At 40.2% G+C, this 26894-nt stretch overlaps 2 protein-coding genes across 20 annotated transcripts in view; one reads left to right on the top strand and one right to left on the bottom strand.

The window, feature by feature from the left end:
* LOC143018988 (uncharacterized) overlaps window positions 1-15431 on the top strand; it is a 61205-nt gene extending 45774 nt beyond the window's left edge. For 4 of the 6 annotated variants that reach the window (XM_076174684.1, XM_076174686.1, XM_076174685.1 and 1 more), the window contains exon 8: window positions 5668-10496. In XM_076174684.1, the coding sequence (XP_076030799.1) occupies window positions 5668-5699 (32 nt within the window). In that variant the 3' untranslated portion in view covers window positions 5700-10496. Of the gene's footprint in view, window positions 1-5667; window positions 10497-15304 lie in introns of those variants that run through there. The other 2 variants (XR_012965797.1, XR_012965796.1) reach the window with 2 other exon arrangements.
* Window positions 13522-26894, bottom strand: part of LOC143018989 (transcriptional adapter 2-beta-like) — a 167093-nt gene continuing 153720 nt past the window's right edge. For all 14 annotated transcript variants that reach the window (XR_012965801.1, XR_012965802.1, XR_012965798.1 and 11 more), the window contains one exon: window positions 13522-15069. Coding sequence is in view for 8 of the 14 variants with exons in the window: in XM_076174688.1 (XP_076030803.1) it covers window positions 14947-15069 (123 nt within the window). In the remaining 6 variants the exon portion in view is untranslated. The remainder of the gene's footprint in view (window positions 15070-26894) is intronic.

Raw genomic sequence — 26894 nt, 5'->3', positions numbered from 1 at the left:
GATTAGATCAAACCATTTAAATATGAAGGAAAAGGAGCAGGAGTACAAGAAGCTGAGAGAAGTGTGGGAGATGAAGGATAAAGTGGAAGTAGGTGTGGAAGAGGAATGGGAGTGTTTCAAGGAGGAAGTGACAAAGTGTGCAAAGATGGTATGTGGAACAAGAAGGATGGGAGGTAATAGAAGGAAGGCTAGTGAGTGGTGGGATGGGAAAGTGAAGAAGGTAGTAGAAGAGACGCAAGCATTTAGGGACTGCTTGGAAAGTATGATGAGAGAAAAATATGAGAAGTATAAAGAAAAAAGAAGAGAAACAAAACTAAAAGGAGGAAAAAAGGAAAGCAGATGTAAAATGGGGGAGGAGTATGACAAAATTTTGAAAGCAATACAAAGATGTTTTGGAAAGAAATCAAGAAAGGGAGGTGAGTCAAATAAAGAAAAAAAATTAAAAGGCACGGATGGACAGATCTTGATGGAAGAAGAGGTAGTAAGGGGAAGATGGGCAGAGTATTTTAGAGCTGTTGAATATGGAGGAGGGTAGGAAGGGATTTGTGGTAGCAGTGGTAGGTGCTTAGAAAATGATGGTGAAGGGAAAGGAAAATGGAGGAGAAATAAGAAAAGATGAGGTGCAAGTAGCTCAGAAAATTATGAGAACAGGTAAGGCTCCTAGATTAGATGGGTGTATGAAGTTTCTGAAGAAGGGAGGCACAGTAATAGTGGACTGTCTGGTGAGGTTTAATGTGTGCCTAAGGGAGGGTAGAGTGCCTGAGGACTGGAGGAGTGCCTATATAGTTCTGCTTTACAAGGGAAAAAGGGACAAATGTTAATATAGTAGTTTTTAAGTGGGATCAGTTTGTTGAGTGCAGTTGGGAAGGCTAATGGGAGGGTTTTAATTGAGAGTATTAGGAATGGAACAGAGGGAGTAATTAGCGATGAACAGTGTGGGTTTAGGAAAGGTAGGGGTTGCATGGATCAAATTTTTATGGAAAGGCGGATGTGTGAAAAAACTTTAGGAAAAGGTAAGGATGTTTTGGGCCTTTATACATACATACATATACCAAAGGCTCCTTTCCCCCTTACATGGGGGGGTAGCCAAAAAGAAAAAGGCATAGAAATCACTCCCACCCATTTCATCTCCCACACATTCCACTCCCCTCCACCCTCCTCCCCCCCTCCCATCTTGGCACCTCCTGGATGACGGGTCATCCCTGCATCCTGTCCACTGCCCTGGGTCAGAAGCAATGTCGCAAGACACAGCACATCCACAGCAAGGCCGCTTCATAAATTCGGCGACCCCCCTCTCCATCCCCTCATGCAGAAAAGGAGAAGACTGGGAGAAATCCCTTCGGGCTGTGTCAAATTTTTCCTCATACATAATTCCTCACTCCCCATCCCCCACCCACTCCCCCTTATGCATCACAGCCTCATCTATACACAGCCCTTCTCCATTCACCCCTATCTTCTGTCCTTCCTCTACAGACATTCCTCTCTTTTGTAAAGCCCCTTTCACCCCATCCATCCATCTCATCCTAGGACACCCCTCATATTCACTCCTTCCACCTCCACCTTCCACACTTCTTTTACTAATCATTCTTCACTCATTCCTTCCATGTGTCCAAACCATCCCATACTTTTTCATCAACCCTATCTCCCAGCTCCTTTTCCACCCCTGTTCTCCTCCTCACCTCCTCATTTCTCACTCTATCTAGCCTAGTAACCCCTATCATACTTCTCAGACATTTCATCTCAAACATATTCAAACTCCTTCTCTCTTTCTCTCTCATGTTCCATGTTTCTGCCCCGTATATTGCTGTTGGCACAATCACTCCTTCATATAACCTCCTCTTAGCCTCCATTCCCAGATGTCTATTTCTCATTACACTTTTTAATCCACCAAGGCATGTACTCACTTCTCTCAATCTACATTCTACCTCCACCCCCACTCCTCCCTTTCCTGTCACATTCACACCCAAGTATCTGAAACTATCCACTTCCTCCAGTTTCTCATCCTTAATGCTCACTTCCAGCCTACTGTCACTCTCTCCCCTTGTACATCTCATCACTTTACTTTTGCCCACATTTATCTTCAGCTTCCTTCTTTCACACACCTTCTCAAATTCTGTCACTAACTTCCTCAATCCCTCCTCTGATCCTGCTACAAGCACAGGGTCGTCAGCAAACAACAGCTGGCTCACCTCCCACTTTTCCCCATTTTCTTTAATCATCCCCAACCCCTGACCCACTACCCTTGCATTCACCTCTCGCACCACCCCATCCATGTAAAGATTGAACAGCCAGGGCAACATAACACACCCCTAACGAAGTCCCACCTTTACCTCGAACCATTCACTCTCTCCATTTCTAATCCTAATGCAAGCTCTACTACTCTCATAAAAACTCTTGACTGCTCCTAACCTCTTCACTCCGGGGCACATCGCACGTCTGGCAGTATTAGCTGCCCAACGTGCGATGTTGCGTCATAATAATCGCATTATAAAAAATAAAGTCAGTGCTCAATCGTTCGTTCTCTTTCACCTGTGTATTTTGATAACCATAGAAAATTGATGATGCCAGTTTAGAGAGAATGGAAATTACGTAGGTATGACTACAATAAATATAATCAAGATGCCGACGTCGGCATCATCGAGTACCCACTTGCTCCTCATGCCGCCTACATAGGCGTCACTGTATGGAAATGGTTAACAGCTCTCCTCCTATCCCATATATCTGCAATACCTCCCACAGTGCCTTCCTGCCTACCCTGTCGTAAACCTTTTCCAGATCCTTAAAAGCCCAAAAAACATCCTTACCTTTTCCTATAGCTTTCTCACATATCTGTCTTACCACAAAAATCTGATCTACACATCCCCTACCTGTCCTAAAACCACACTGTTCCTCACCAAATTACTCCCTCTGTTCCTCCTCTAATCCTCTCAATCAAGACCCTCCCATAAGCCTTCCCAACTACACTCAACAAGCTGATCCCTCTGTAACTACTACACTCACACTTGATTGACGAGTTAAACACCATATGAGGGCGGAGCCTTTATTTGTATGACGTTTCGCTTATTACAGCTTTTTCAAGTACAAGTTGAGATACAAATGCTTGAGATTAAATAAGGGGAAAGGAGGGAACTGGGAGAGAAAATGGGGGGGAAGGAAGAGGAGGAGGAGGAGAAGGGGGGGGGGATTGAACACTGGGAAAGGATGAGAATGCTGGCCCAAACGTCCGTGGGTGAAATGTCCACAAAGGGTGGTTTAGATATTTAATATTTTGCTGGCCATGGGTATTAGGGGAATAAAGTGAGGCGAGATGTTAAACATGCCCCTGTTTTGTTCAATAGTGTTCGTTCCTTGAATGATTGCTGCTTCTAAACACTTCCTGCGGATTTTGTCTGGTTCCCGTATCAGCAGCTCTGCATTCTTCCAGTCCATAAAATGGTTTACCTTGTTTCTATGGGCCAGCATTCTCATCCTTTTCCAGTGTTCAATCCCCCCCCCTTCTCCTCCTCCTCCTCCTCCTCTTCCTTCCCCCCCCCTTTTCTCTCCCAGTTCCCTCCTTTCCCCTTATTTAATCTCAAGCATTTGTATCTCAACTTGTACTTGAAAAAGCTGTAATAAGCGAAACGTCGTGCAAATAAAGGCTCCGTCCTCATATGGTGTTTAACTCGTCAATCTTGTCGGCAACTGCCACTTTCAAGGACACTCACACTTGTCCCCCTTTCCTTTGTAAAGTGGAACTATACAGGCACTCCTCCAGTCCTCCAGCACTCTACCCTCTCTTAAACAAACATTTATAACCTCACCAGCCAGTCCAGCATAACTGTACCTCCTTTCTTCAGACATTCTGCATGGCATCCATCCAACCCAGGTGCCTTACCTGCTCTCATCATTTGGGCCTTTATATATTTGGAAAAGGTTTATGACAGGGTTGACAGGAAGGCACTGTGGGAGATATTGCAGATATATGGGACTGGGGGAAAGCTGTTAAGGGCAGTGAAGTTTTTATGAGAGTAGTAGAGTGTGTTAGAATGGGAAATGGAGAGAGCAAGTGATTTGAGGTAAAGATGGGACTGTATCAGGGTTATGTTATGTTGCCTTGGCTGTTCAATGTGTACATGGATGGGAGAGTAGGGGATGGTTAAAGAAAGTGGAGAAAAGTGGGAGCCAGTTGTAGTTTGCTGATGATGCTTTACTTGTTGCAGGGATAAAGGAGGGAATAAGGGAGGTTAGTGATGGAGTTTGGAAAGATATTAAAAAGTCGAAAGTAAATGTTGGTAAAAGCAGGGTGATGAGATGTACAAAGGCCAAGGATAGCAGTCGCATGTGACAGGAAAGTGAGGAATGGAGGTGAAGGAAAGTTGTAGATTGAGAGAAGCAAGTAAATGGTTTGGGGGATTAAAAAGTGTTTATGAGAAATAGGCAACTGGGAATAGATACAAAGAGGAGGTTGTATGAAGGGGAGATTGTGCCAATGGCATTGTATGGGTCAGAGACTTGGAATTTAAGTGAGGCAGAAAGGAAAAGTTTAAATGTGTTTGAGATGAAATGTCTGAGAAGTATGATAGGAGTTACTAGGTTGGATAGAGTGAGAAATGAGGAGGAGAGCAGGAGTGGAAAAGGAGATAGTAGAAAGGGTTGATGAGAGATTATTGGGATGGTTTGGACACATGGAAAGAATGAGTAATGAAAGAATAGTGAAAGAAGTGTGGAAGAGAGAGGTGGAGGGAGTGAACTTGAGGGGATGACTGAGGATGAGATGGATGGATGGGGTGAAGGGGGAATTGAGCAAGAGGGGGATGTCTGTTGAGGAAGGAAGGGAAAAGGCAGGAAATAGGGATGATAGGAGAATGTGTACGAATGATATTGATATGCAAGGAAGGGAGGGATAGAGGATGGTGGGGGGGTAGCAGGTGCTTATGTGTGAATGATATTTTGATGAGGGGATGGAGGGGTGAGTTGCTGATTAAATGAATTGGCCTTGCTTTGGATATACTGTGTCTTGCTGCATTGCATTTGACACAGGGCATTTGGCGGGATGCAGGGATGACCAGAGATCCATGAAGAGCTGAGATGGGAAGGGTGGAAAGGGTGGTGGAGGGGAGTGAAATGAGTGGGAATAGGTACATGTTTCTGACTTAGCTACCTCCCTTATAAGAAGGAAAAAGCTCTTGATATATGGAGTGGACATCGTGTGAAGTGGGGTTTTCTTGTTTGGTAAGTGTAACCAGAAAACTTTCTTTTTGAGAGGTATGGATATAGCCCTCAAGAACCCCTAACCTATGCCTTTTATGATCTGGAGGGTGTCATTCTTACAGACCTCAACCCCTATCCTTCCTTTTGTTAGAGGAAAGTGAAATGATGAAGTCAAGGAGTTGGTAAAGAATTTAAGGAGGATACCAGAAAGGAGGGATACTAAGTATAAGATAGCATTTGACTCCACATTCTTCTGAGTAGAGATTAATCTATAGGAGTTCCATTGAAGTCCTTATAAGATGTGTGTATACAAGGAAAATGTTTTCATTTCAGTAATGGAATATATTTGGAATTGCATTGCTACACTATTAGTTGGAGCAGTTGTTTGCATGTGCACTCTTATTAGTCTGTCTGCTGGATGTTACTTGCACATATTTGTTTAAATTCTTCATTAAAGTAATTGTTTTTTATTTTCAGAAACAAGTCACAAGAAGGATACTCATCATTAAAGTTGAGACCTCCAAATATATTGATAATTGTCTACCAGATGTTGTGAAAGTAGCACAAGTCTACCAATTGGAATTGGCATATCAGGAAAAAAATATACTGGTTATTGTATTATAGATAAGCTAACTACAAGAAATGTAGGTCTGATTAGGTTTGACTTTTATTACCATTGCCATATGATTTGTTATGTTTTGTACAGTGAGAGGGAGGAAAAAGATACAACTTCCTTTTAGGTTTATGTAAAACATATGAATCTGTTTTCCCTAAAAAAGCATAGACTCAGAGGTGACTTGATACTGGGCCTTTAAAATTCTAAAGGGAATTGACAACATCAAAAGTGACAAAATTTTCACATTGAATGAGAATCAGACAAGAAACAATGGTCTCAGACTGTCCAGAAATAGATTCAATTTGGAAGTGGGTAGAAACAACTTTGCCAACCATGTAGTTAATGAATGGAATAAACTTCCTGCACAGGTAGTGCAATGTAGTTCAGTTTGAAGGTTTAAGCATCGTTTAGATAAACACCTAAGCAAGAATTTATTATATACAGGTACTCCTCGTTTAACAACCTACTCGGTTAACGACAACTCAGAGTAACGATGGGCTTTATGACGTTTAACGTAAATCTCCCGAAGTTACGACGTCGTGTACAATAATTAAGTTGGCTGAGGCAAATTTGTATGATGTTATAAATGAACTTGTTTGGTGGATATTAGCTGTGAGGTAAAGTGTTCTGAAGCTTAGGTCTACATTACCATCCTGCAAGCTGCAAAAACTACCTGGGGTACAGTATATACCGGTAGTGGTAAATTTTTAGTTTCGACCATGGGCGCAATATAACAATAGAAAATTAATTATTAATTTTGTAAATTGTAATGTATCAACGTAATATGCAATTTTGTGAGTGGAAATGAAAAAAAAAAATGCTAAAACAGATTTCGTAAGTAACGAAGTCATGTCGGACGAATGGTACACCATGTTTTTTATGATAGATGCCGATGTCGAAGAAATGAAAGGATGATAAATTAATTCATCTAACCTAAACTAAACTAACCTAACCTGTGTTTAATAAATCATTACCTGCAAATTAAATGTCATCCGGCTCGTACTCGTTGTCGTCGTCGTGAGAGACGTTGGCAGACGACAAGATGGCGTCCCGAGCCTATGCTACCGACTTCGTTCATTAGCATATTTTCTTGTAGCAAGGTATTTTTTACTTTCATTTCCGCCCACAAAATTGCATATTACGTTAATACATTTTAATTTACAAAATGAATAATTAATTTTCTATTGCTATATTGCGCCCATGGTCGAAACTAAAAAAATACCCCGGTATTCAATATGGAATGTCAGCATACGCGGATTTGGTCATATACGGTAATTTTAGGAACCTAACCACCGTAAATAAACAGTAAATAAAGCTTTAATGTACTGTATAAAAGGAAAATACACAAAAATAAAGATACATGTATTGCTGGACATTGTACATACAGTACATGTACGTATATGTATACACTTTCGCTTAACGACCAATTCGGTTAACGACGGCGCACTGGTCCCAATTGTCGTCGTTAAACGAGGAGTACCTGTATAATGTTTTTTTGTTATCATTTGTCTGTTTGATTCTCATTTATTATTAGTTATATGTCAATTTATTATTATTTACTATATACCTGTTTGTTTATTATTTAACTATACCTATGCATTTATTTATAAGGTGGAGTGAAGGTGGAGGTAGAATGTAGATTGAGAGAAGTGAGTAAATGCCTTGGTGGATTAAAAAGTGTAATGAGGAATAGACATTTGGGAATGGATGCTAAGGAGTGATTGTGCCAACAGCACTGTATGGGGCAGAAACATGGAACATAAGAGAGGAAGAGAGAAGGAGTTTGAATGTAATTGAGATGAGGTGTCTGAGAAGTATGATGGGGGTTACTAGGCTGGATAGAGTGAGAAATAAGGAGGTGAGGAGGAGAACAGGGGTAGAAAGGGAGTTGGGAGATAGGGTTGATGAAAGAGTATTAGGATGGCTTGGACACATGGAAAGAATGAGTGAAGAAAGACTCGTAAAAGAGGTATGGAAGGCAGATGTGGAGGGAGTGAACATGAAGGGACGTCCTAGGATGAGGTGGATGGATGGGGTGAAGGGGGCTTTGGGGAAGAGGGGAATGTCTGTTGAGGAAGGATGGGAGAGGACAGAAGACAGGGGTGAATGGAGAATGGTTGTATATGGATGATGATGTGATGCATGAGGTGGAATGGGCGGGGGATGGGGGGTGAGGTAGTATGTGTGAGCAAATTTTGATGCACCCCGAAGGGATTTCTCCCTGTCTTCTCCTTTATGCATGGGGGGACGGAGAGGGGGGGTCGCCGATTTAATGAAGCAGCCTTGCTGTGGATGTGCTGTGTCTTGCGACACTGCTTCTGACCCAGGGCAGTGGACAAGGTGCAGGGATGACCCGTCATCCAGGAGGTGTTAAGATGAGAGGGAGGGTGGAGGGGTGGGGAGTGTATTCAGGGATGGAATGGGTGGGAATGATTTTATGCCTTTTCCTTTTTGGTTACCTCCCTTGTAAGGAGGAAAAAGCGTTGGTATATGTATGTATGTATTTATTATTTACATTATTATAGTTTTTATTGATTAAATTTATTATTATTATGATTTTTTTCGCATCCGACCTAGATATGGACCTAAAGGTCTCCTGTCAGTATGCTCCGGCTTTGTAATCCTTTGTCTGGGGGCCATGGGTCTCTTGCAAGACCCATGGCCCCCAGGAGACTGGCTGCAGTCTTTGGTTCAGCTCATACTCTGCTTAGTGAAAAGATTTTGTGTGACTATCTGAAAAGGGAGTGTAGGGCATTGTAGTATAAGGTGCTCTGTCTTTTCTGTGTGGTGGATGCTTTGGGCAACTGGTGTTTGTTGCCAAACTGATTCTGTATTGGTATTATTTCAATGGCAAGGTGGTGACCAAAGCATAGGCATGCCAGTATAATACTGGTTTGTCTTAGATGTGACTTCTCTGTTGGGTTGATTAGTGGGGGAATTTGAAGGGAGCTTTGTAACTTGCTGTACATTACAGCAGTTCTGTGTCCCACCTCATCAGTAACTAGTTTGTAGATTTCGTAATTGAAAAACACTGGATTGTTCATGTTTTGGATTTTCTACTTCAAATATAAACCATTCACATTGTAAATATTCAAATGCTGTAATATTTTAGTAACCAGTAGTATTTCACACACAAAAAAAACTGTTCCACACACAAATTGGATGAAACAATAGTGTGTGCAAACACCATACAAGAATTTAAGAACAAACTAGATGTTGCGAGATACAACTAGGTAAATACACACCCAGCATTTACTTGCTTCCCTTTATCATTTACTTCTACCTCCCCAGCCCCCTTGCAATGGCTCTATGGTGGGGGAAAACATAGCACACCCAGCTCTGCCATCACCCTGTAAGGAGCTTCCAATGTGTAGAGGTAATGAGCCACACAGATGGAAGATAACAGTCTGGTAATGGTCTCTAAGGCTGGTTTTTGGAGTAGGTGAGTATTCTATGTGGTACATCCAGAAAGCCCTAGACTGGGTTTTTGTCCCAGTTGTTAGTGACCTTGGTGGTTGTATTGCTGTGAAAGCTGGTGGCTGGCCACTGTTAGTCAACATTGAAATGAAGTGTTTCAAGCATTTGACAAGCTCACAAGGATGTTTTTTGGGCTTTTATGGATCTGGAAAAGGCTTATGATAGGGTAGACAGAAAGGCACTGTGGGAGGTTATGCAGATTTATGGGATAGGAGGAAAGCTTTTGGGAGCTGTCAAGAGTTTTTATGTGAGTAGTAGAGCATGTGTTAGGATTGGAAATGGAGAGAGTGAGTGGTTTGAAGTAAAGGTGGGACTTCGTCAAGGATGCGTTATGTCGCCCTGGCTGTTCAACTTATACATGGATGGGGTGGTGCGAGAGGTGAATGCTAGGGTAGTGAGTCAGGGATTGGAGATGGTTAAAGAAAATGGAGAAAAGTGGGAGGTGAGCCAGCTGTTGTTTGCGGACGACACTGCGCTTGTGGCAGGGTCAGAGGAGGGATTGAGGAAGCTGGTGGCAGAGTTTGGGAGAGTATGTGATAGAAGAAAACTAAAGATAAATGTGGGTAAAAGTAAGGTGATGAGATGTACAAGGGGTGAAAGTGGCAGTAGACTGGAAGTGAGCATTAAGGGAGAGCGACTGGAGGAAGTGGATAGTTTTAGATACTTGGGTGCAAGTGTAGCAGGAAAAGGTGGAGTGAAGGTGGAGGTAGAATGTAGATTGAGAGAAGCGAGTAAATGCCTTGGTGGTTTAAAGAGTGTAATGAGAAATAGACATTTGGGAATGGATGCGAAGAGGAGACTGTATGAAGGAGTGATTGTGCCAACAGCACTGTATGGGGCAGAAACGTGGAACATAAGAGAAGAAGAGAGAAGGAGTTTGAATGTGTTTGAGATGAGGTGTCTGAGAAGTATGGCGGGGGTTACTAGGCTAGATAGAGTGAGAAATGAGGAGGTGAGGAGGAGAACAGGGGTGAAAAAGGATTTGGGAGAGAGGGTTGATGAAAGAATATTAGGATGGTTTGGACACATGGAAAGAATGAGTGAAGAAAGACTAGTAAAAGAGGTATGGAAGGCAGATGTGGAGGGAGTGAACATGAGGGGACGTCCTAGGATGAGGTGGATGGATGGGGTGAAGGGGGCTTTGGGGAAGAGGGGAATGTCTGTTGAGGAAGGAAGGGAGAGGACGGAAGACAGAGGTGAGTGGAGAATGGTTGTATATGGATGATGTTGTGATTGCATGAGGAGGAATGGGCGGGGGGGTGGGGGGTGGGGTAGTATGTGTGAGTAAATTTTGACGCAGCCCGAAGGGATTTCTCCCCGTCCTCTCCTTATATGCAAAGGGGGACGGAGAGGGGGGGTCGCCGATTAAATGAAGCGGCCTTGCTGTGGATGTACTGTGTCTTGCGACACTGCTTCTGACCCAGGGCGGTGGGCGGGGTACAGGGATGACCCGTCATCCAGGAGGTGCTCAGATGAGAGGAAGGGTGGGAGGGGTGTGGAGTGTATTTGGGGGTGAAATGGGTGGGAGTGTTTTTATGCCTTTCCCTTTTTGGCTACCTCCCTTGGAAGGGGGAAAAAGCCTTGGTATATGTATGTATGTATGTACAATTATAGACAGTGTGAGGGCCTTTTATGTGGTGTTTCAAGCTGTCCAGTATTTACCTAGTGTGACACTTCAAGTGATGAAAACTCGTGCCAAGGCACCATGTCGGCCACCAACAGTTTGAAGGAATAGTGAAGTCAAACAGTGTGAGACAATTTAAAGTCAGAATTGGCCTTTGGGAATGCAGAGATGACCTGCAAGCATAACTCCTTTATATAGCTAGGTAAAACAAGACACAGCTGAGGTGTATATATTATGTTTTTTCCACATTGTCTGGTCTTATGCCTTTTGTTATTGTTCCTCTAACTTACATGCTTAGAATTATTTTTACATGGAGGTCCAGTCATAAGTTACAAGATCTGTTCTTTTACTGTTTTTTCTTTTTGTGTTTGTCAGGCTGATACTATTTTATTGCCTTTTAGATCTTGGGAGTTTTGGCATGACAGTCAGTCAGTCCATTGCCCCTGGTCTCTTGTATACCTCTGGGCAGGACCACAAGTCACTCAGGAAGATATGTTATGTTGTTGTCTAGGGATTGTTTGTGTGGGGCATAGTATTTACCTAGTTGTACCTAGTTGTAATATATGGGAGGGGAGCTATGCTCATGATGACCCGTCTTTGTATCTCTCCGCATCAAGTTTTATCTTAAAATCTTGTATAGTGTTAGCACATACTGTTTTGTTGTCTAATTTGTTCCATGTATTTATCGCTCTGTGTAGGAAACTGTTCCTTTTCAAGTTTTTTCTATAACTATCCTTTTTAATTTTTTTCCCATGTCCTCTTGTTTTACCGTTTTCCCACACTAATAGGTCGTTCCTGTCTAAAACTTCCATTCCTTTCATTATTCTGTAGATAGCAAATCTCCTCTTTCTCTTCTTTGTTCCAGAGTTGGTAGGTTCAATTTGGATAGTCTTTGCTCATATGTTAGTTCGGCGGGTGTCGGTGCTAGTTTGGTTGTCGCTCTTTGTAATCTTTCTAGTTTCTTAATATTCTTTTTGGTACTGGGTGTCCAAAGTGATGCTGCATACTCAAGTTTTGGTCTTATTAGTGTAGTTAGTATTTTCCTTATCATTTCTTCGTCCATATAAGTAAATGCCACTTTGATTGCTCTCAATAAGTTGTAGGTTTCTCCGAACATCTTATTTATATGCTTATCTGGTTTCATGTCCTTTCCAATCATCACTCCAAGATCTTTTTCAGTTTTTTTTTTTTCTTCCCCAATTCTGTAATCTTTTGATATTCTGTTTCTATTCTTTCCAAATTCCATTATACTGCATTTCTTAATATTGAATTTTACTTCCCACTTTTGAGTCCAATTCCATATTGTGTCCAGATCTTGTTGCAATGAGTTGCAGTCCTCTTCCGTTTTTACCTTAAGTAATTTTGCATCATCTGCAAAAAAATTTATATAGCACTCCATGCCTTCATTTATGTCATTAATGTATACAGCGAACATGATCGGGGCCAGTACTGATCCTTGCGGGACCCCGCTTTTTACTTCTTCCCAGTTGGAGAATTTTTCTCTAATTACAACTCTCATTTTCCTCCCAATCAAGAAGTCTTTCATCCATTCCAATAATTTTCCTCTGATGCCACCTTTTGACTCGTATCTTATTTATTAGTTTCCTATGAGGTACCTTATCAAATGCCTTTTGCAGGTCCAGAAAAGCAGTCTGCCCATCCATCTTTCTTGTATTATGTCTACTAATCTTGAGTAAAAGCAGATCAGATTTGTTGTACAGGATCTCCCTTGTCTAAATCCAAATTGATTTGGGTTCAGTATAGATTTTTCCTCCAGGTATTTAACCCATCTGTTTTTGATCACTCTTTCACAAATTTTTGCTATTGTGCTTGTTAGTGAGACCGGTCTGTAGTTAGATGGATCTTCCTCATAAATTGGTACAATGTTTGCTTTTTTCCAGTCCAATGGTACTTTTCCTTCTTTAAGTGAGGATTTAATTATATCATATATTTTGTCAGTTAATTCTTCCATGCATTCTTTCAGTATCCAGTTTGCTATTCCGTCTGGGCCATGTATGAGGTGTTGTGTGTCCTCTGTGGTGGTTGCATCTGGGGCAGTTTGAATTTGTGGCCAGGTCAGTTCTGTGGTGGCACTCTGGCTGGTTGGTGTACTGACCACAGCCATGTCATCAGTTGTGATTTTTTTATTTCTGTGGGGCTTATGTTAGGTTGCTGTTGGAATATTGAGTTAAGGAGTCTGTTTTTGTGTGGATGTTTTGTGTTATATAGGTGGTAGGTTGTTATAGACGTTTGAGTGATATGCTGCTGGTTGGCTAGCTAGCAGGGTATGGATTGGAAAGTTAATTCCCACCAGATTTGTGAAGGTCTACAAATAAAAGTGTGGCCCCATTAAGCTGGGGGCTTTTAATTAAATACCAAATACAGCATCTTGTTCAGGTATTATTTTCTACTCTATAAAACCTTAAACCAATGGAATTTAGGAAATTCATGGGAATGCATCTAAATTTTTATAATTTTCATTATGAGCCTTGTTGGGAAAAATGCACATTATTTTTTTTTATTTTTTATTTTTATTTTTTACTTTTTTCTTTAACATAACTTGCTTGTTGATTAACAAACAGGCATACAGTAGTAATAAGGATGAAATTAAAGATTTAATTTACTGTTAAAATTATTTATATTTATCCAGGTACATGCTTTTTTGTCCTCAAAACAATCTTATTGTAGCAAATAAATTGGCCAACACATTTGGATTCAATTGGAGGGCTTGTACACCCACTGTAGGGTTGGGGGCAGAAGCAGTCCAGGAGACGAGCACACCACTACTGCCCTCTCTCATGTACAAGATTCCCTCTCATCCCAACACAAATGCATTTATGACTAGAAAAATAAGGCAAAATCTATCCTTCTATTAATCTTCCAACTGAGAACATGCCCATCATACCTTTTACACCAAAATGTTGTCTGAATTTACACATTTTTCACAAGAAAAATAAAAAAGCCTATATGAAGATATATATATATATATATATATATATATATGTATATATATATATATGTATATATATATATATATATATATATATATATATATATATATATATATTACCTCATCTAAATTAGGGGGGTATGGAGGAGGAGGGAAAAAAAAGTAGGGCAAAGGTGCAGGGATATCATCACTCTATCCAGGAACCATACAAATACTTCTATCTGATACAAATTTGCTTAACATACATTCTCCATGTATTTTCTAATCCTAAAATATTCACATTCCTTCTGGTAAAAAATATGGCTTATAACACATGCATTCCTCTATAGTCTTTTTAAACAATATCCTTAACAAACACTACAACAAATAAATGGCAAGAGTGATAAATGTCTGAATTATAAAGGTGGAAGGAGGGTATGGTTTAAACACACTAATTGCATATTCCAGTGCAACATTTTAAGGAAGAACAAATTTATCATGTACACAGAGGCACACATTCATACACACAAAGGTTCCATGATGTTAGAAATAGGATGGTGGTGGTGGTGATATTTGCAGTGATTAAGGTACATGTATCAAAATCAAGATTGAGCGATAAAAGAACCTTGTAAGTTGTTACACTTTATTCCTTCCAAGTAGGCTGGAAAACCACACAGAGGTGAAGACTGATATTATCACTAAATGACTTCCGGAAGTATATCTCATTGGATTATTATTGTTAAAAAAAAGTAACAGTCTAGACTTCAGAACAACTGAACAAATATTGCATTATCATTCATTGGAAGTTTGGTAATGGGGCATCAAATAATACATGATTGTAACAATGATGAAGATGTGACAAACTCATCTTAGGAGGTTTTAGCCCTGGTGTGCAATACCTTGTCCAGAGAGCATCCCATGCTTTTCAGGTGACATTCCGAGGTTTGCTATCCTGTTAAATGATTACACTTCAAGGGAAGAATGGAGAGGCAGCCATGTGAGCAAAGGGCACTGTAGCATTTGAACGATACATGAGAGCGCAATGGGCAGTGTGGGCCAAATGTGAGGGCATGGGAGGATGAAGGCCAGGGTGAGCGAGGTGTTGGCAAGTCAGCAGGAGGATATCCAGCCTGCCCGAGTCATGAAGGAGACAATCTGGTGCTGGTGATGGGGCTCCAGTCCCTGTGGTGCACAGGCCAGCTTCGGGTTGCCTGTCCGGGATTCACCTTCCTCCTGCCAATACAAAGTTAGATCTTGTACTTTTTCCTGGGATTAATGGACTACAGTGTAAAATAACATTGATGGTGATCTACAAGGTATTCAGTATTGATCATACATATTCATTATTGATCATAAGTGTTACTTTTGCATATCAATATTAACAGGGTGCGAGAGATATTTGAGGACATATTGTTTTAAGTTCACTACACACTCAAATAATTTATTATAATTTTTTTTTTTTTTTCAGATAACCCAGTCAGTGGAAGATGTTAACCCAAGAAATGAAAAGACATGCTATCATTGTTGCTTTAGCTGCAAAACATAGTGATTTAAGAATCAGTAACTTTTTACATGTTGCCAGATCATTTGTTCATAAGGTTCGGTTGGAGCTAGAGGGATGTGATGGCAATGTTTCCCCTGTAGCAAAAAGAAAAAAGCACTCACATCGCTCTGATACCATGAGAACACCAGAATTTATACGGAATGTTCAAAACATCATCGATGAGAACCCCGGAAGATCAATGAGGTCCATTGCCAAAGAACTCGGGTATCAGAGTGGACTATCAGAACCATGGTATATCAGGATATTCAATATAAGTCATATGTAATGAGGAAAGGCCAATTCATATCGGCGAAGACATAGGAAAACCGTCTCATGCGTTCAAAACGGTAACTGAACAAAGTGAAAAATCCCCATGAACACATGCTTTGGTTTTTCTCTGACAAAAAAACTTTGACTAAGATCAGAATACAGACAGAATGACAGATGGCTATGTGCATCTCCTTCTGAAGTACCCAGGGTGATGCACACCAAATATCCAGCTACTGTGATGGTTTTTCTGAAGTACCCAAGGTGATGCACACCAAATATCCAGCTACTGTGATGGTTTTGGAGTTGTGAGCAGTGAAGGTCATGTCATGCCATGCCACCTTACATTTTCCCACAAGGTCTTAGGTCAATGTTGCTGGATACATTAATGTTTTTAAAATGGTTGTTAAGCCCTGGATAAATAAAGTATGCAATGTAAGGCCATATGTCTTTCAAGAAGACAGCACCTTCTCACAAATCCATTGTAACCCAGGATTGGTTATCAGAGAATTTTTACGATCATGTGACCCCCTAACTTGCCAGATTTAAATCCTATGGACTATTACGTGTGGAGTGTCGTTGAAAGGGAGACTAATCAATATCCTCATAGTACCATAGCTGCACTGAAAGCCGCCACTGTCCAGGTGATGTCCACTTAATTAGGGACCACGTAATTGTAGCTTGTGGACAGTTTCGAGGCAGAATAGAAGCAGTCATTGAAGTCAAAGGTGGTTTCATAGAATAATTAGATAAAGAAGTATCATGAAGGATATTTGGGTCAATTTGAATTAAATATATATATTGTTTGCTAAGATATTGCTGTTTATTTAACATACTAAAAATGTCCTCAAATAGCACTCGCACCCTGTATATGAGAAAATATATATATATATACAGTCGAACCTCAAAAGCCCGGACTAATTGGGGGGAAGGGCGGTCCGGTCATGCCAAAAGTCTGGTCAAAAATGTCGCCCTAACACCCGTAGATTTTCGTAGTGGTATACGTATAGGTAATGTATGATATGGCATAGAAACACGTAAGAATAATATTCTAACACTGTAATAATAATACTATATTACTAATAATTCTGTAATAACTGTAATACAGGCATGTAAATGTACTGTACATACAGTGTACTGTACTGTATTTTTTATTAAGTACACTGTAAATATCGGAAGGTATGCACGCGGGACAGTGGTGGCGGCCAGGGTTGCCGCGTTTTCTACACTGCCGTGTAGAATGGGAGTGTTGCCATACCGGGGCATACATTTTTCTTGGTAGTGTGCCGACTTTCATAGCAAGAAATACTTGTCAAACTTTGACAAAATGTTGGTTCTCTTTTTTTTTTTTTTCTTGAATGTATATAAGGCCCCCATGCCCTAACATATTCAGTAAGATATAATTTTTTTTTCTATATTATTATCGCTAAAATAAAGCTGAAACTTTAGCGTAGAATTTTTTTCTACACCGTAAAAACGTATCTTTTGGGGGTATGATATTTTATAAGTAACAAATACCAATAAAAGTCATATTTTGATGTACAATTTATTATTTGATAACTAGTTCTATGATTTTTAAACAAAAGTTTGAGTTTTTAAATGTTTTTAACAGCCAGCTCATATGTAGCGTAGAATTTTTTCTACACCGTAAAAACGTATCTTTTGGGGTTTAATATTTTATGAGTAACACAATTACCAATAAAAGTCATATTTTGATGTACCATTTATTATTTGATAATTAGTTCTATGATTTTTAAACAAAAGTTTGAGTTTTTGAATGTTTTTAACAGCCAGCTATGTAGAAAAAATTTCCTCATGTCCTTATGCAGTTGCCACATGCCGCTATTTTACTACGTTTTGGTACAAATTTCTACGAAACGGCAGCCCTGGTGGCGGCTTCACTGGGCCGGGTTTGAGTACATGTGTACGGCCATCGCTGCCACCTACTGGACAAATAGGGAACTTTGCTTGAAAAGTCCGCCCTTTGTTCATTTCGACCGGTCATACGAGGGTCCGGGCTTTCAAGGTTTGACTGTATATGGCAGAGAGGATGGCAGCAAATTGGAAGTGAATATTAAGGGAAAGAGGCTGGAGGAAGTGGTTAGCTTTAGATACTTGGGGGCAAATGTGGTGGAAAAGGGAGGATGGAGGTAGATTGGGAGAAGCAAGTAAATGACTTGGGGGATTAAAAAGTGTAATGAGAAATAGACATTTAGGAATAAATGCTAAAGGAGGTTGTATGAAGGGATGATTCTGCCAATCACTGTATGGGACAGAAAACTGGAATATAAGACAGGAAGAGTTTAAATTTCTTTGAGATGAAATGTCTACCAAGTATGATAGGGGTTACTGGGCTGGATAGAGTGAGAAATGAGGAAGTGAGGAAGGGAACTGGGGTGGAAAAGGAGTTTGGAGATGGGGTTGATGAAAGAGTATTGGGATGGTTTGGACATGGAAAGTGAGTGAAAAAAGATTAGTACAAGAAGTGTGGAAGACAGAGGTAGATGGAGTGAACAGGAGGGGGCGACTAAGGATGAAATGGATGGACGGGATAAAAGAGTCATTGGGAAAGAGGAAGAGGGGGATGTCTATTGTGGAAGGAAGGGAGAAGATAGGAGTGAGTGGAGAACAGTTGTGTATGGATGATGCTTTGATGCATGGGAGTGAGTGGGGGGATGGGGGGTTAGGGAGTATGTGTGAATGATTATTTTGATGCAGCCTGAAGGGATTTCTCCCAGTCGTCTCTTTCTCTGCATGAGGGGGTGGAGAGGGGGATTGCCGATTAAATGAAGTGCCCTTGCTATCCCCCTCTCCACCCCCTCATGCAGAGAAAGAGACGACTGGGAGAAATCCCTTCAGGCTGCATCAAAATAATCATTCACACATACTCCCTAACCCCCCATCCCCCCACTCACTCCCATGCATCAAAGCATCATCCATACACAACTGTTCTCCACTCACTCCTATCTTCTCCCTTCCTTCCACAATAGACATCCCCCTCTTCCTCTTTCCCAATGACTCTTTTATCCCGTCCATCCATTTCATCCTTAGTCGCCCCCTCCTGTTCACTCCATCTACCTCTGTCTTCCACACTTCTTGTACTAATCTTTTTTCACTCACTTTCCATGTCCAAACCATCCCAATACTCTTTCATCAACCCCATCTCCAAACTCCTTTTCCACCCCAGTTCCCTTCCTCACTTCCTCATTTCTCACTCTATCCAGCCCAGTAACCCCTATCATACTTGGTAGACATTTCATCTCAAAGAAATTTAAACTCTTCCTGTCTTATATTCCAGTTTTCTGTCCCATACAGTGATTGGCAGAATCATCCCTTCATACAACCTCCTTTAGCATTTATTCCTAAATGTCTATTTCTCATTACACTTTTTAATCCCCCAAGTCATTTACTTGCTTCTCCCAATCTACCTCCATCCTCCCTTTTCCACCACATTTGCCCCCAAGTATCTAAAGCTAACCACTTCCTCCAGCCTCTTTCCCTTAATATTCACTTCCAATTTGCTGCCATCCTCTCTGCCATATACAGTCAAACCTTGAAAGCCCGGACCCTCGTATGACCGGTCGAAATGAACAAAGGGCGGACTTTTCAAGCAATGTATGTCCAGGGATGACCCATCATCCTGGAGCCAAGAAATGATGGATGGAGGGTTGGTAAATGAGAGCAGAATATGTGATGATGATATAGGTGGGAGTGGATTTGACTTTGGCTACCTCCCATGTAAAGGGGAAAAAGCTCTTGGTATATGTATATAAATATATTAGTCAATCTATTGCAGGAGTCCCACAGTTCCCAGGTACCCAACAACTGCCACCAGACTGGCCCTTAAGTCATTCAAGTAAGAATTATTGTGTTGTTGTCTGGATGAGGCAGTGCAGGATGAAATGTTTAGTGTCTCTTGTGTGATTGCTGCATCTGGGGCAGTTGGTTTCTGTGGTCAGGCCTATTTTGTGTTGGTACTTGGTGCTGAATGGTGACCTGAATGTAGTTGCTTCTCTTGGAAGGGATTTTTCTGTGGAGTTAATGTCTACACAGGTTTGATGGAAGATGTAAGGTGGGGTTGTAAAGTGCTTGTTTTGTGATCAGAGTACGGAAGTGCTTTTTTATGGATGGGATGTAAAGTGTAGGTAGTAGGTTGTTATAAATGTTTGACCAGAACACTGCTGGTTGTGCTTACACTGTGATGGGACAGATGGGCGAGACTGAGTGCTCTTCCATCCAACTGTGCTACTCTAAGAGATGGACTTTGGTTTCTGAGTGTAAATGTTCTATTAGGGTGGTTATACTGCATCCAATTATTACTGTTAATACATAGTTTTGAGTGGTTTTAGGAACATAATATACAAAAAAGGAGAAGGGAAAAATTAAAACTAATGTATACCAACATAGATGGCATGATTTCAGGACTAAACAAATTAAATGACTATCTGGCAGAAGATAAACCAGACATAATGGGAATTGTGGAGATGAAATTAAAAGGTCCAATACCACCTAATACTATGGGACAAGGTTTATACAACCATTGAATGAAAAACAGAAAGGAGAAACAGGGTGGGGTCAGTTTTTTACTAAGAAAGGTTTAAATGTGACAAACAGAAGGAATAAATGATGTGGAATTGATTATGATAAAAGGTGAAAACAGGGACATGGAAAGTAGAAAATTTGTAGTAATATATGTACCTCCAAAAACATATTCTAGGACAGAGTGATCATTCCAAAATGTTGGAAGGTGCAAAGCACGCATTAATTGAATTACTGAGAGGAGGAAACAGTAATTATGGGTGACTTCAACTCTAAAGAAATATGTTGGGAAGAGATGACAGTGAAAGGCGGAGAAGGCCTTTGGAGAAATATACTACTGGATATGACCATTGAATACACAATGACTCAATGGGAAAAGGAAAATACCAGATATAGAAACAATGAAGAACTGCCTAGACTAGACTTAATATTTATGTCAGAGCCTGAAATTGTGGATAAAAAGGAATACAAGACACCAATTGGGAAGAGTGACCACATACTAATAGAGTTTGAACTAAAATGACAAATTGATTTGGGAAATGAGAAACAGAGAAAAGGAAGACTAATGTACAACAAAACGGATTTTGAGAAACTTTTTTTTTTTTTTTTCAAAATGTAAACTGGGAAAATTTAAAGAAAAAAAAGATGTTAGAGAAATGGAATATATTAAAAGAAATTTATAAAGAAGAAATAGTACATACCAAAGCAAAAGCAGGAAAGGGTGCACATTAAGTGCTGGTACAACAAAAAATGTAGTGAGGCTAAAGACAGAAGAGACAAAGCTTGGAAAAGATGGAGAGAGAGAAAAAAAAAGGTAGGTGGCAAATATATATCAAACTAGAAATTAATATGTAAAAATATGCAGGGAAGAAAAAAAAAAAATCTATGAAAAAGACATAATAGACAAATGCAAGGACCAACATAAACTATTCTACAGGTATGTGAATGGTAAATTAAAAGATAAACATGAAATAGTGAATTTGTGTCAAGGGAATGAATATATAGATTAGAAATGGCTGAAATTATGAACAAACATTTTAAATCTGTATTCACAATTGAAAGTACACAAAATTGGGATGAAGGACAGAGAGAGGGATCCCCCCAATAAAAGAAATAATTGTGACACAGAAGGAAACAAGAGACCAAATAATAAACCTTGATGTCAGGAAATCACATGGTCCAGATGGAATTGGAAATTGGATACTAAAAGTATGTATAAATGAACTAACAGACAAAATACATATGATAATTGATTACTTACTCAAAGAAGGAAAGGTACCACAAGATTGGAAAAATGCAAATATTGTACCAATATATAAAGGGATAAAAAAAAAACTATAGACTGGTCTCCCTTACAAGTATAATAGCTAAAATATGTGAAAAAATTATCAAAACTAGATGGATTAAACACCTGGAAGAAAATAATATACTTAATGCAAAACAATTTAGCTTTAGACACATTAGATCATGTGCCACTAACCTGATTTTATTTTACTCAAGGCTAATAGAAATAATGCAAGAAAGGGACGGATGGGCTGATTGTGCTTTCCTAGATTTACAAAAATAATTTGATAAAGTACCACACAAAAAGCTACTAAGAAACTTGAAATAATAGGAAGTGTACAAGGAAAGTTATTGAAATGGATGGAAGATTTTTTGAATGGGAGTAAAATGAGGGTGGTACTTAAGAAACAAAAAACTCAACCTGGGAAGAAATAATAAGTGGAGTCCCACAAGGTTCTGTACAGAAAAAGACTGAATCACTACAGTGAGACCTGGATAAAGTCTGGGAATGGAGCCTAAAGTGATCTTCAACATAAAAAAATGTGTAATGGAGTTAGAAAAAAGTTAAAATAGAATATCAGGGCAATATAAAATTGGCATAAAAAAAAAAAAAAAAGACATGTCACCAGGCAAGTATATTAACAAAATAGCCAGAGAAACTTTCAATTTACTAAGATCAACAAAAGTGGCCTTTGACTACTTGGATGAGGTAATGGTAAAGAAAATATTAGTCACATTGATAAGACCAAGTTTGGAGTATGCTGTGACGCTATGGACACCCAGCACAAAAAAGAATAAAAGAAAATTAGAAAGAATCCAAAGAGTAACGACAAAGATGGTACCAACACTTTCTAAATTGACATACAAAAATTGTCCAAACTGGAACTACCAACCCTGGAACAAAGAAGAGAAAGTGGAGAACTGACCACATACAGAATGATGAAAGGGATGGAAGTCCTTGACAGATAAGATTTGTTAAAGTGGGATAAAAGAAAAACAAGAGGACATGAAAAGAAACTTACAAACTTACAAATTGTGTGCATTTGCTTAAATGATCAGATGGTGACTTGCATGGGTGTGCACATCTTTTAAACAGAGAAGGCAAAGTTTGCACACACGCAAAATTTCTGCACACACTCACAGCAAAAAATTAGAGGGAACATTGATCACATTGATCACAATATAGTCCAATGTTTCTTCCCAGAGTGATTTGTGGGAGGGACTAGAGACTGTTGCCAGCCACCTTGGGGCTGTGGGTTTTCTACTTAGTGAAACATAAGGCAACAATGATCATGATTATGGTGTGTAGAATAGAATATTTGGATTTACATTATTAGGATTGGGAGGGAAAGATAGTTGCAGTGGGAAGTGCTAAGAAAATGACCATGATGAGTGAGGAAAATGGAGGAGAAATAAGGAAGGATGAAGTGAAGGCAGTTAAGATGATGAGAGCAGGTAAGGCTAGTCTGGATGGAAGCCATGCAGAATATTAAAAGAAATAAAATTAAACAAGGAGGTACAGTGATGGTGGACTGGCTGGTGAGGTTATTTAATGTTTGTTGGAGAGAGGGTAGAGTGCCGGAGGACTGGAGGAGTGCCTGTATAGTTCTACTTTACAAGGGAAAAGGGGACAAGTGTGAGTGTAGTAGTTTCAAAGGGATTAGCTTGTTAAGTGTAGTTGGGAAGGCTTATGGGAGGATCTAGATTGAGAGCATTAGGAGAGGAACAGAGGGAATAATTGGTGAGGAACAGTGTGGATTTAGGAAAGGTAGAGGTTGCATAGATCAGATTTTTGTGGTAAGACAGATATGTGAGAAAGCTATAGGAAAGGCTGAGGATGTTTTTTGGGCTTTTATGGATCTGGAAAAGGCTTATGACAGGGTAGACAGGAAGGCACTATGGGAGGTTTTGCAGATATATGGGATAGGAGGAATCTTCTGGGAGCTGTCAAGAGTTTTCACGAGAGTAGTAGAGCATGTGTCAGGATTAGAAATGGAGAGAGTGGTTCGAGGTAATGGTGGAACTTCGTCAGGGATGTGTTATGTCGCCCTGGCTGTTCAACTTGTACATGGATGGGGTGGTGCGAGAGGTTAATGCAAGGGTGGTGGGTCAGGGATTGGAGATGTTTAAAGAAAATGGAGAAAAGTGGGAGGTGAGCCAGTTGTTGTTTGTGGAAGACACTGCACTTATAGCAGGATCAGAGGGATTGAGGAAGTTGGTGATAGAGTTTGGGAGAGTGTGTGAAAGAAGAAAATAGAAGATAAATGTGGGTAAAAGTAGGGTGATGAGATGTACAAGGGGTGAAAGTGGCAGCAGACTGGAAGTGACCATTAGGGGGAGAGTGACTGGAGGAAGTGGATAGTTTTAGATACTTGGGTGCAAATGTGGCAGGGAAAGGTGGAGTGAAAGTGGAGGTAGAATGTAGATTGAGAGAAGTGAGTAAATGCCTTGGTGGATTAAAAAGTGTATTGAGGAATAGACATTTGGGAATGGATTAGAGGAGATTGTATGAAGGAGTGACTGCCAACAGCACTCTATGGGGCAGAAACATGGAACATAGAGAGGTAGAGAGGAGTTTGAATGTGTTTGAGATGAGGTGTCTGAGAAGTATGATGGGGGTTACTAGGCTGGATATAGTGAGAAATGAGGAGGTGAGGAGAACAGGGGTGGTAATGGAGATAGGGAGATAGGGTGGATGAAAGAGTATTGGGATGGTTTGGACACATGGAAAGAATGTGTGAAGAAAGACTAGTAAAAGAGGTATGGAAGGCAGATGTGGAGGGAGTGAACATGAGGGGGCAACCTAGGATGAGATGGATGGATGGGGTGAAAGGGGCTTTGGGGAAGAGGGGAAAGTCTGTTGAGGAAGGATGGGAGAGGACAAAAGACAGGGGTGAATGAAGAATGGTTGTATATGGATGATGTTGTGATGCATGAGGTGGAATGGATGGGGGGATGGAGGGTGAGGTAGTATGTGTGAGAAATATTTGACAGCCCGAAGGGATTTCTCCCCGTCTTCTCCTTTTGTGCATGAGGGGACGGAGAGGGGGGGTTGCCAATTTAATGAAGCAGCCTTGCTGTGGATGTGCTGTGTCTTGCAACATTGCTTCTGACCTAGGGCAGTGGACAAGATGCAGGGATGACTCGTCATCCAGGAGGTGTCAAGATAAGAGGGAGGGTAGAGGGTGGAGGGGAGTGAAGTGTATTGGGGATGGAATGGGTGGGAATGGTTTTTATGCCTTTGTTTTTTGGCTACCTCCCTTGTAAGGGGTAAAAAGCCTTTGGTATATGTATGTATTAGAAACTTAAAATCAGTATATGAATAACTGGTGCACAACATTAACAAATACCCCCACCTCCCATTCCAATCTCACCTTTGCCCACACCATCCTCTGTGACATTACTCTCCACTCCACCACACAATGACAGTATCATTCCTTCCTTCTTTTATCCTCCTCATCACTCCTGACACCCTACTTACCATTCTCCCAAACTCCAACTCATCCTTCCCATTCAGTTTTATTTCACTTAACAGTAACACACTCTTCTCATAAACATTACCAATCTTCTCCCATTTGCTTTCATCCATACCACATCAATGCACAGTCAAGGACCCAATTACTTAGGTTGTTGTTGTCGTTCCCTAGACTGTCTGTCCGAGCAGTCCTGTCTCCCCAAGGAATGCCACAGCTGAAACTGGGTTTTCCCACAAATCCTTTATATAGTGTATGTTGTGTTGTTTGCGTGCATGATTGTGTATAATGCAGTCTTCCATTATGTGTTCTTCCATTAGGTTCTACTTGAGTCCTCCTAATAAACCCTCTGCTTCAACTATTTTCATAGAAAAATTACAAGGAAGATCCCTTCTCTCTGCATTCCATATACCATCTACAACACCTATGAGAACATACATTGGTGCTGATCATGTTTGCCATACATATAAATGACATGGATAATGGTGTGGAATGTTATATGAACTTCTTTGCAGATGATGCAAAAATACTAAAGAAAGTACAGAGGATGATTGTGAATCACTACAGAAAGATGATAAAATTTGGAAATGTAGTCAAAAGTGGGAAATGAATTTTAATATCAAGAAATGTAGTATAATGGAGTTTAAACTTTAACATCAAGAAATGTAGTATAATAGAGATTGGAAAAAGTAAAAATAGAATATCAAAGAATTGTAAAATTGGTGAAGTAAAAAAAAATTAGCTCGGAAAGGGACCGAGGAGTAATTATCAGGAAAGACATGTCACCAGACAAACATATCAAGAAAATAGTTGGAGAAACCTTCAACCTATTAACATTAAGGTCAATGAAAGTGGCTTTTGACTATTTGGATGAAGAAATGGTGAAGAAAATATTAGTTACACTGATAAAACCAAGACTGGAATATGCTGTGACATTATGGACACCCAGTACTAAAAAGAATATAAAGACATTAGAAGAAATACAAAAAGCAACAACAAAGGTGGCACCAACACTACCCAAATCAACATACAAAGATTGTCCAAACTGGAACTACCAACTCTGGAACAAAAAAGAGAAAGAGGAGATCTACCGACTACAGAATTATGAAAGGAATGGAAGTCCTAGATAGAGATGATTCATTAAAGTGGGACATGAGAAAAACAAGAGGACATGAAAAGAAACTCAAAAAGCATAGTTATAGAAGAGATCTGAAAAAGAATAGCTTCCTACATAGAGTGGTGGATATCTGGAATAAATTAGATATGGCAACAGTGTGTGCAAATACTATTAAAATAATTTAAGAACAAACTTGATGCTGAAAGATACAATGACAGGTCACTACGAGCATAGCTCCCTTCCCATATAATACAACTTGGTAAATAAGGGCTTTTCCCCCTTACAAGGGAGGTAGCTAATGTCAAAGGCATAAATCCACTTCCCATTCATTTCATCCCCACATACTCCACTCCCATTCACCACCCCTCCACCCTCTTTTCTTGGCTCCTACTGGATGACGGGTTATCCCTGCATCTTGCCTACTGTCCTGGGTCAGAAACAATGAGAACTTATGAGAACATAAGTGACAGAATTCTTCTACCACCACTACCATATGATGATCAGAAAAGTAAGAGAGAATCTTAGAAGTGGTAAAGAACAAGTTCATAGTAGCATCATAAAGGAGATCCAGCGATGGTAAAAAACATCTCTTATGTACATACAGTTTAAACATGCCAAAAGGTTATTTTCCCCTTATATGGGATATGGCCAAGTCAAGGCATATGCACATCCTTCACCTATCTGACAGCCATCCAAAACCCATTTGTTGTCTCTTCTATCATAGCCCCCTATGGATAAAGGGTCATCCTTTTCCCTGACCTGTGTGAGTCAGAGGCAACAGGGTAATGATGGAGGTAAATTACAGAGTAGTAGAAAAGTAATGTGGCTACCTCCC

Source organism: Oratosquilla oratoria, chromosome 36, assembly GCF_046742065.1.
Source record: "Oratosquilla oratoria isolate Oo_2021 chromosome 36, ASM4674206v1, whole genome shotgun sequence".
NCBI lineage: Eukaryota > Metazoa > Arthropoda > Malacostraca > Stomatopoda > Squillidae > Oratosquilla > Oratosquilla oratoria.
Note: the sequence above shows the minus strand (reverse complement) of the source record. Positions and strands in the feature narration are given on the sequence as shown.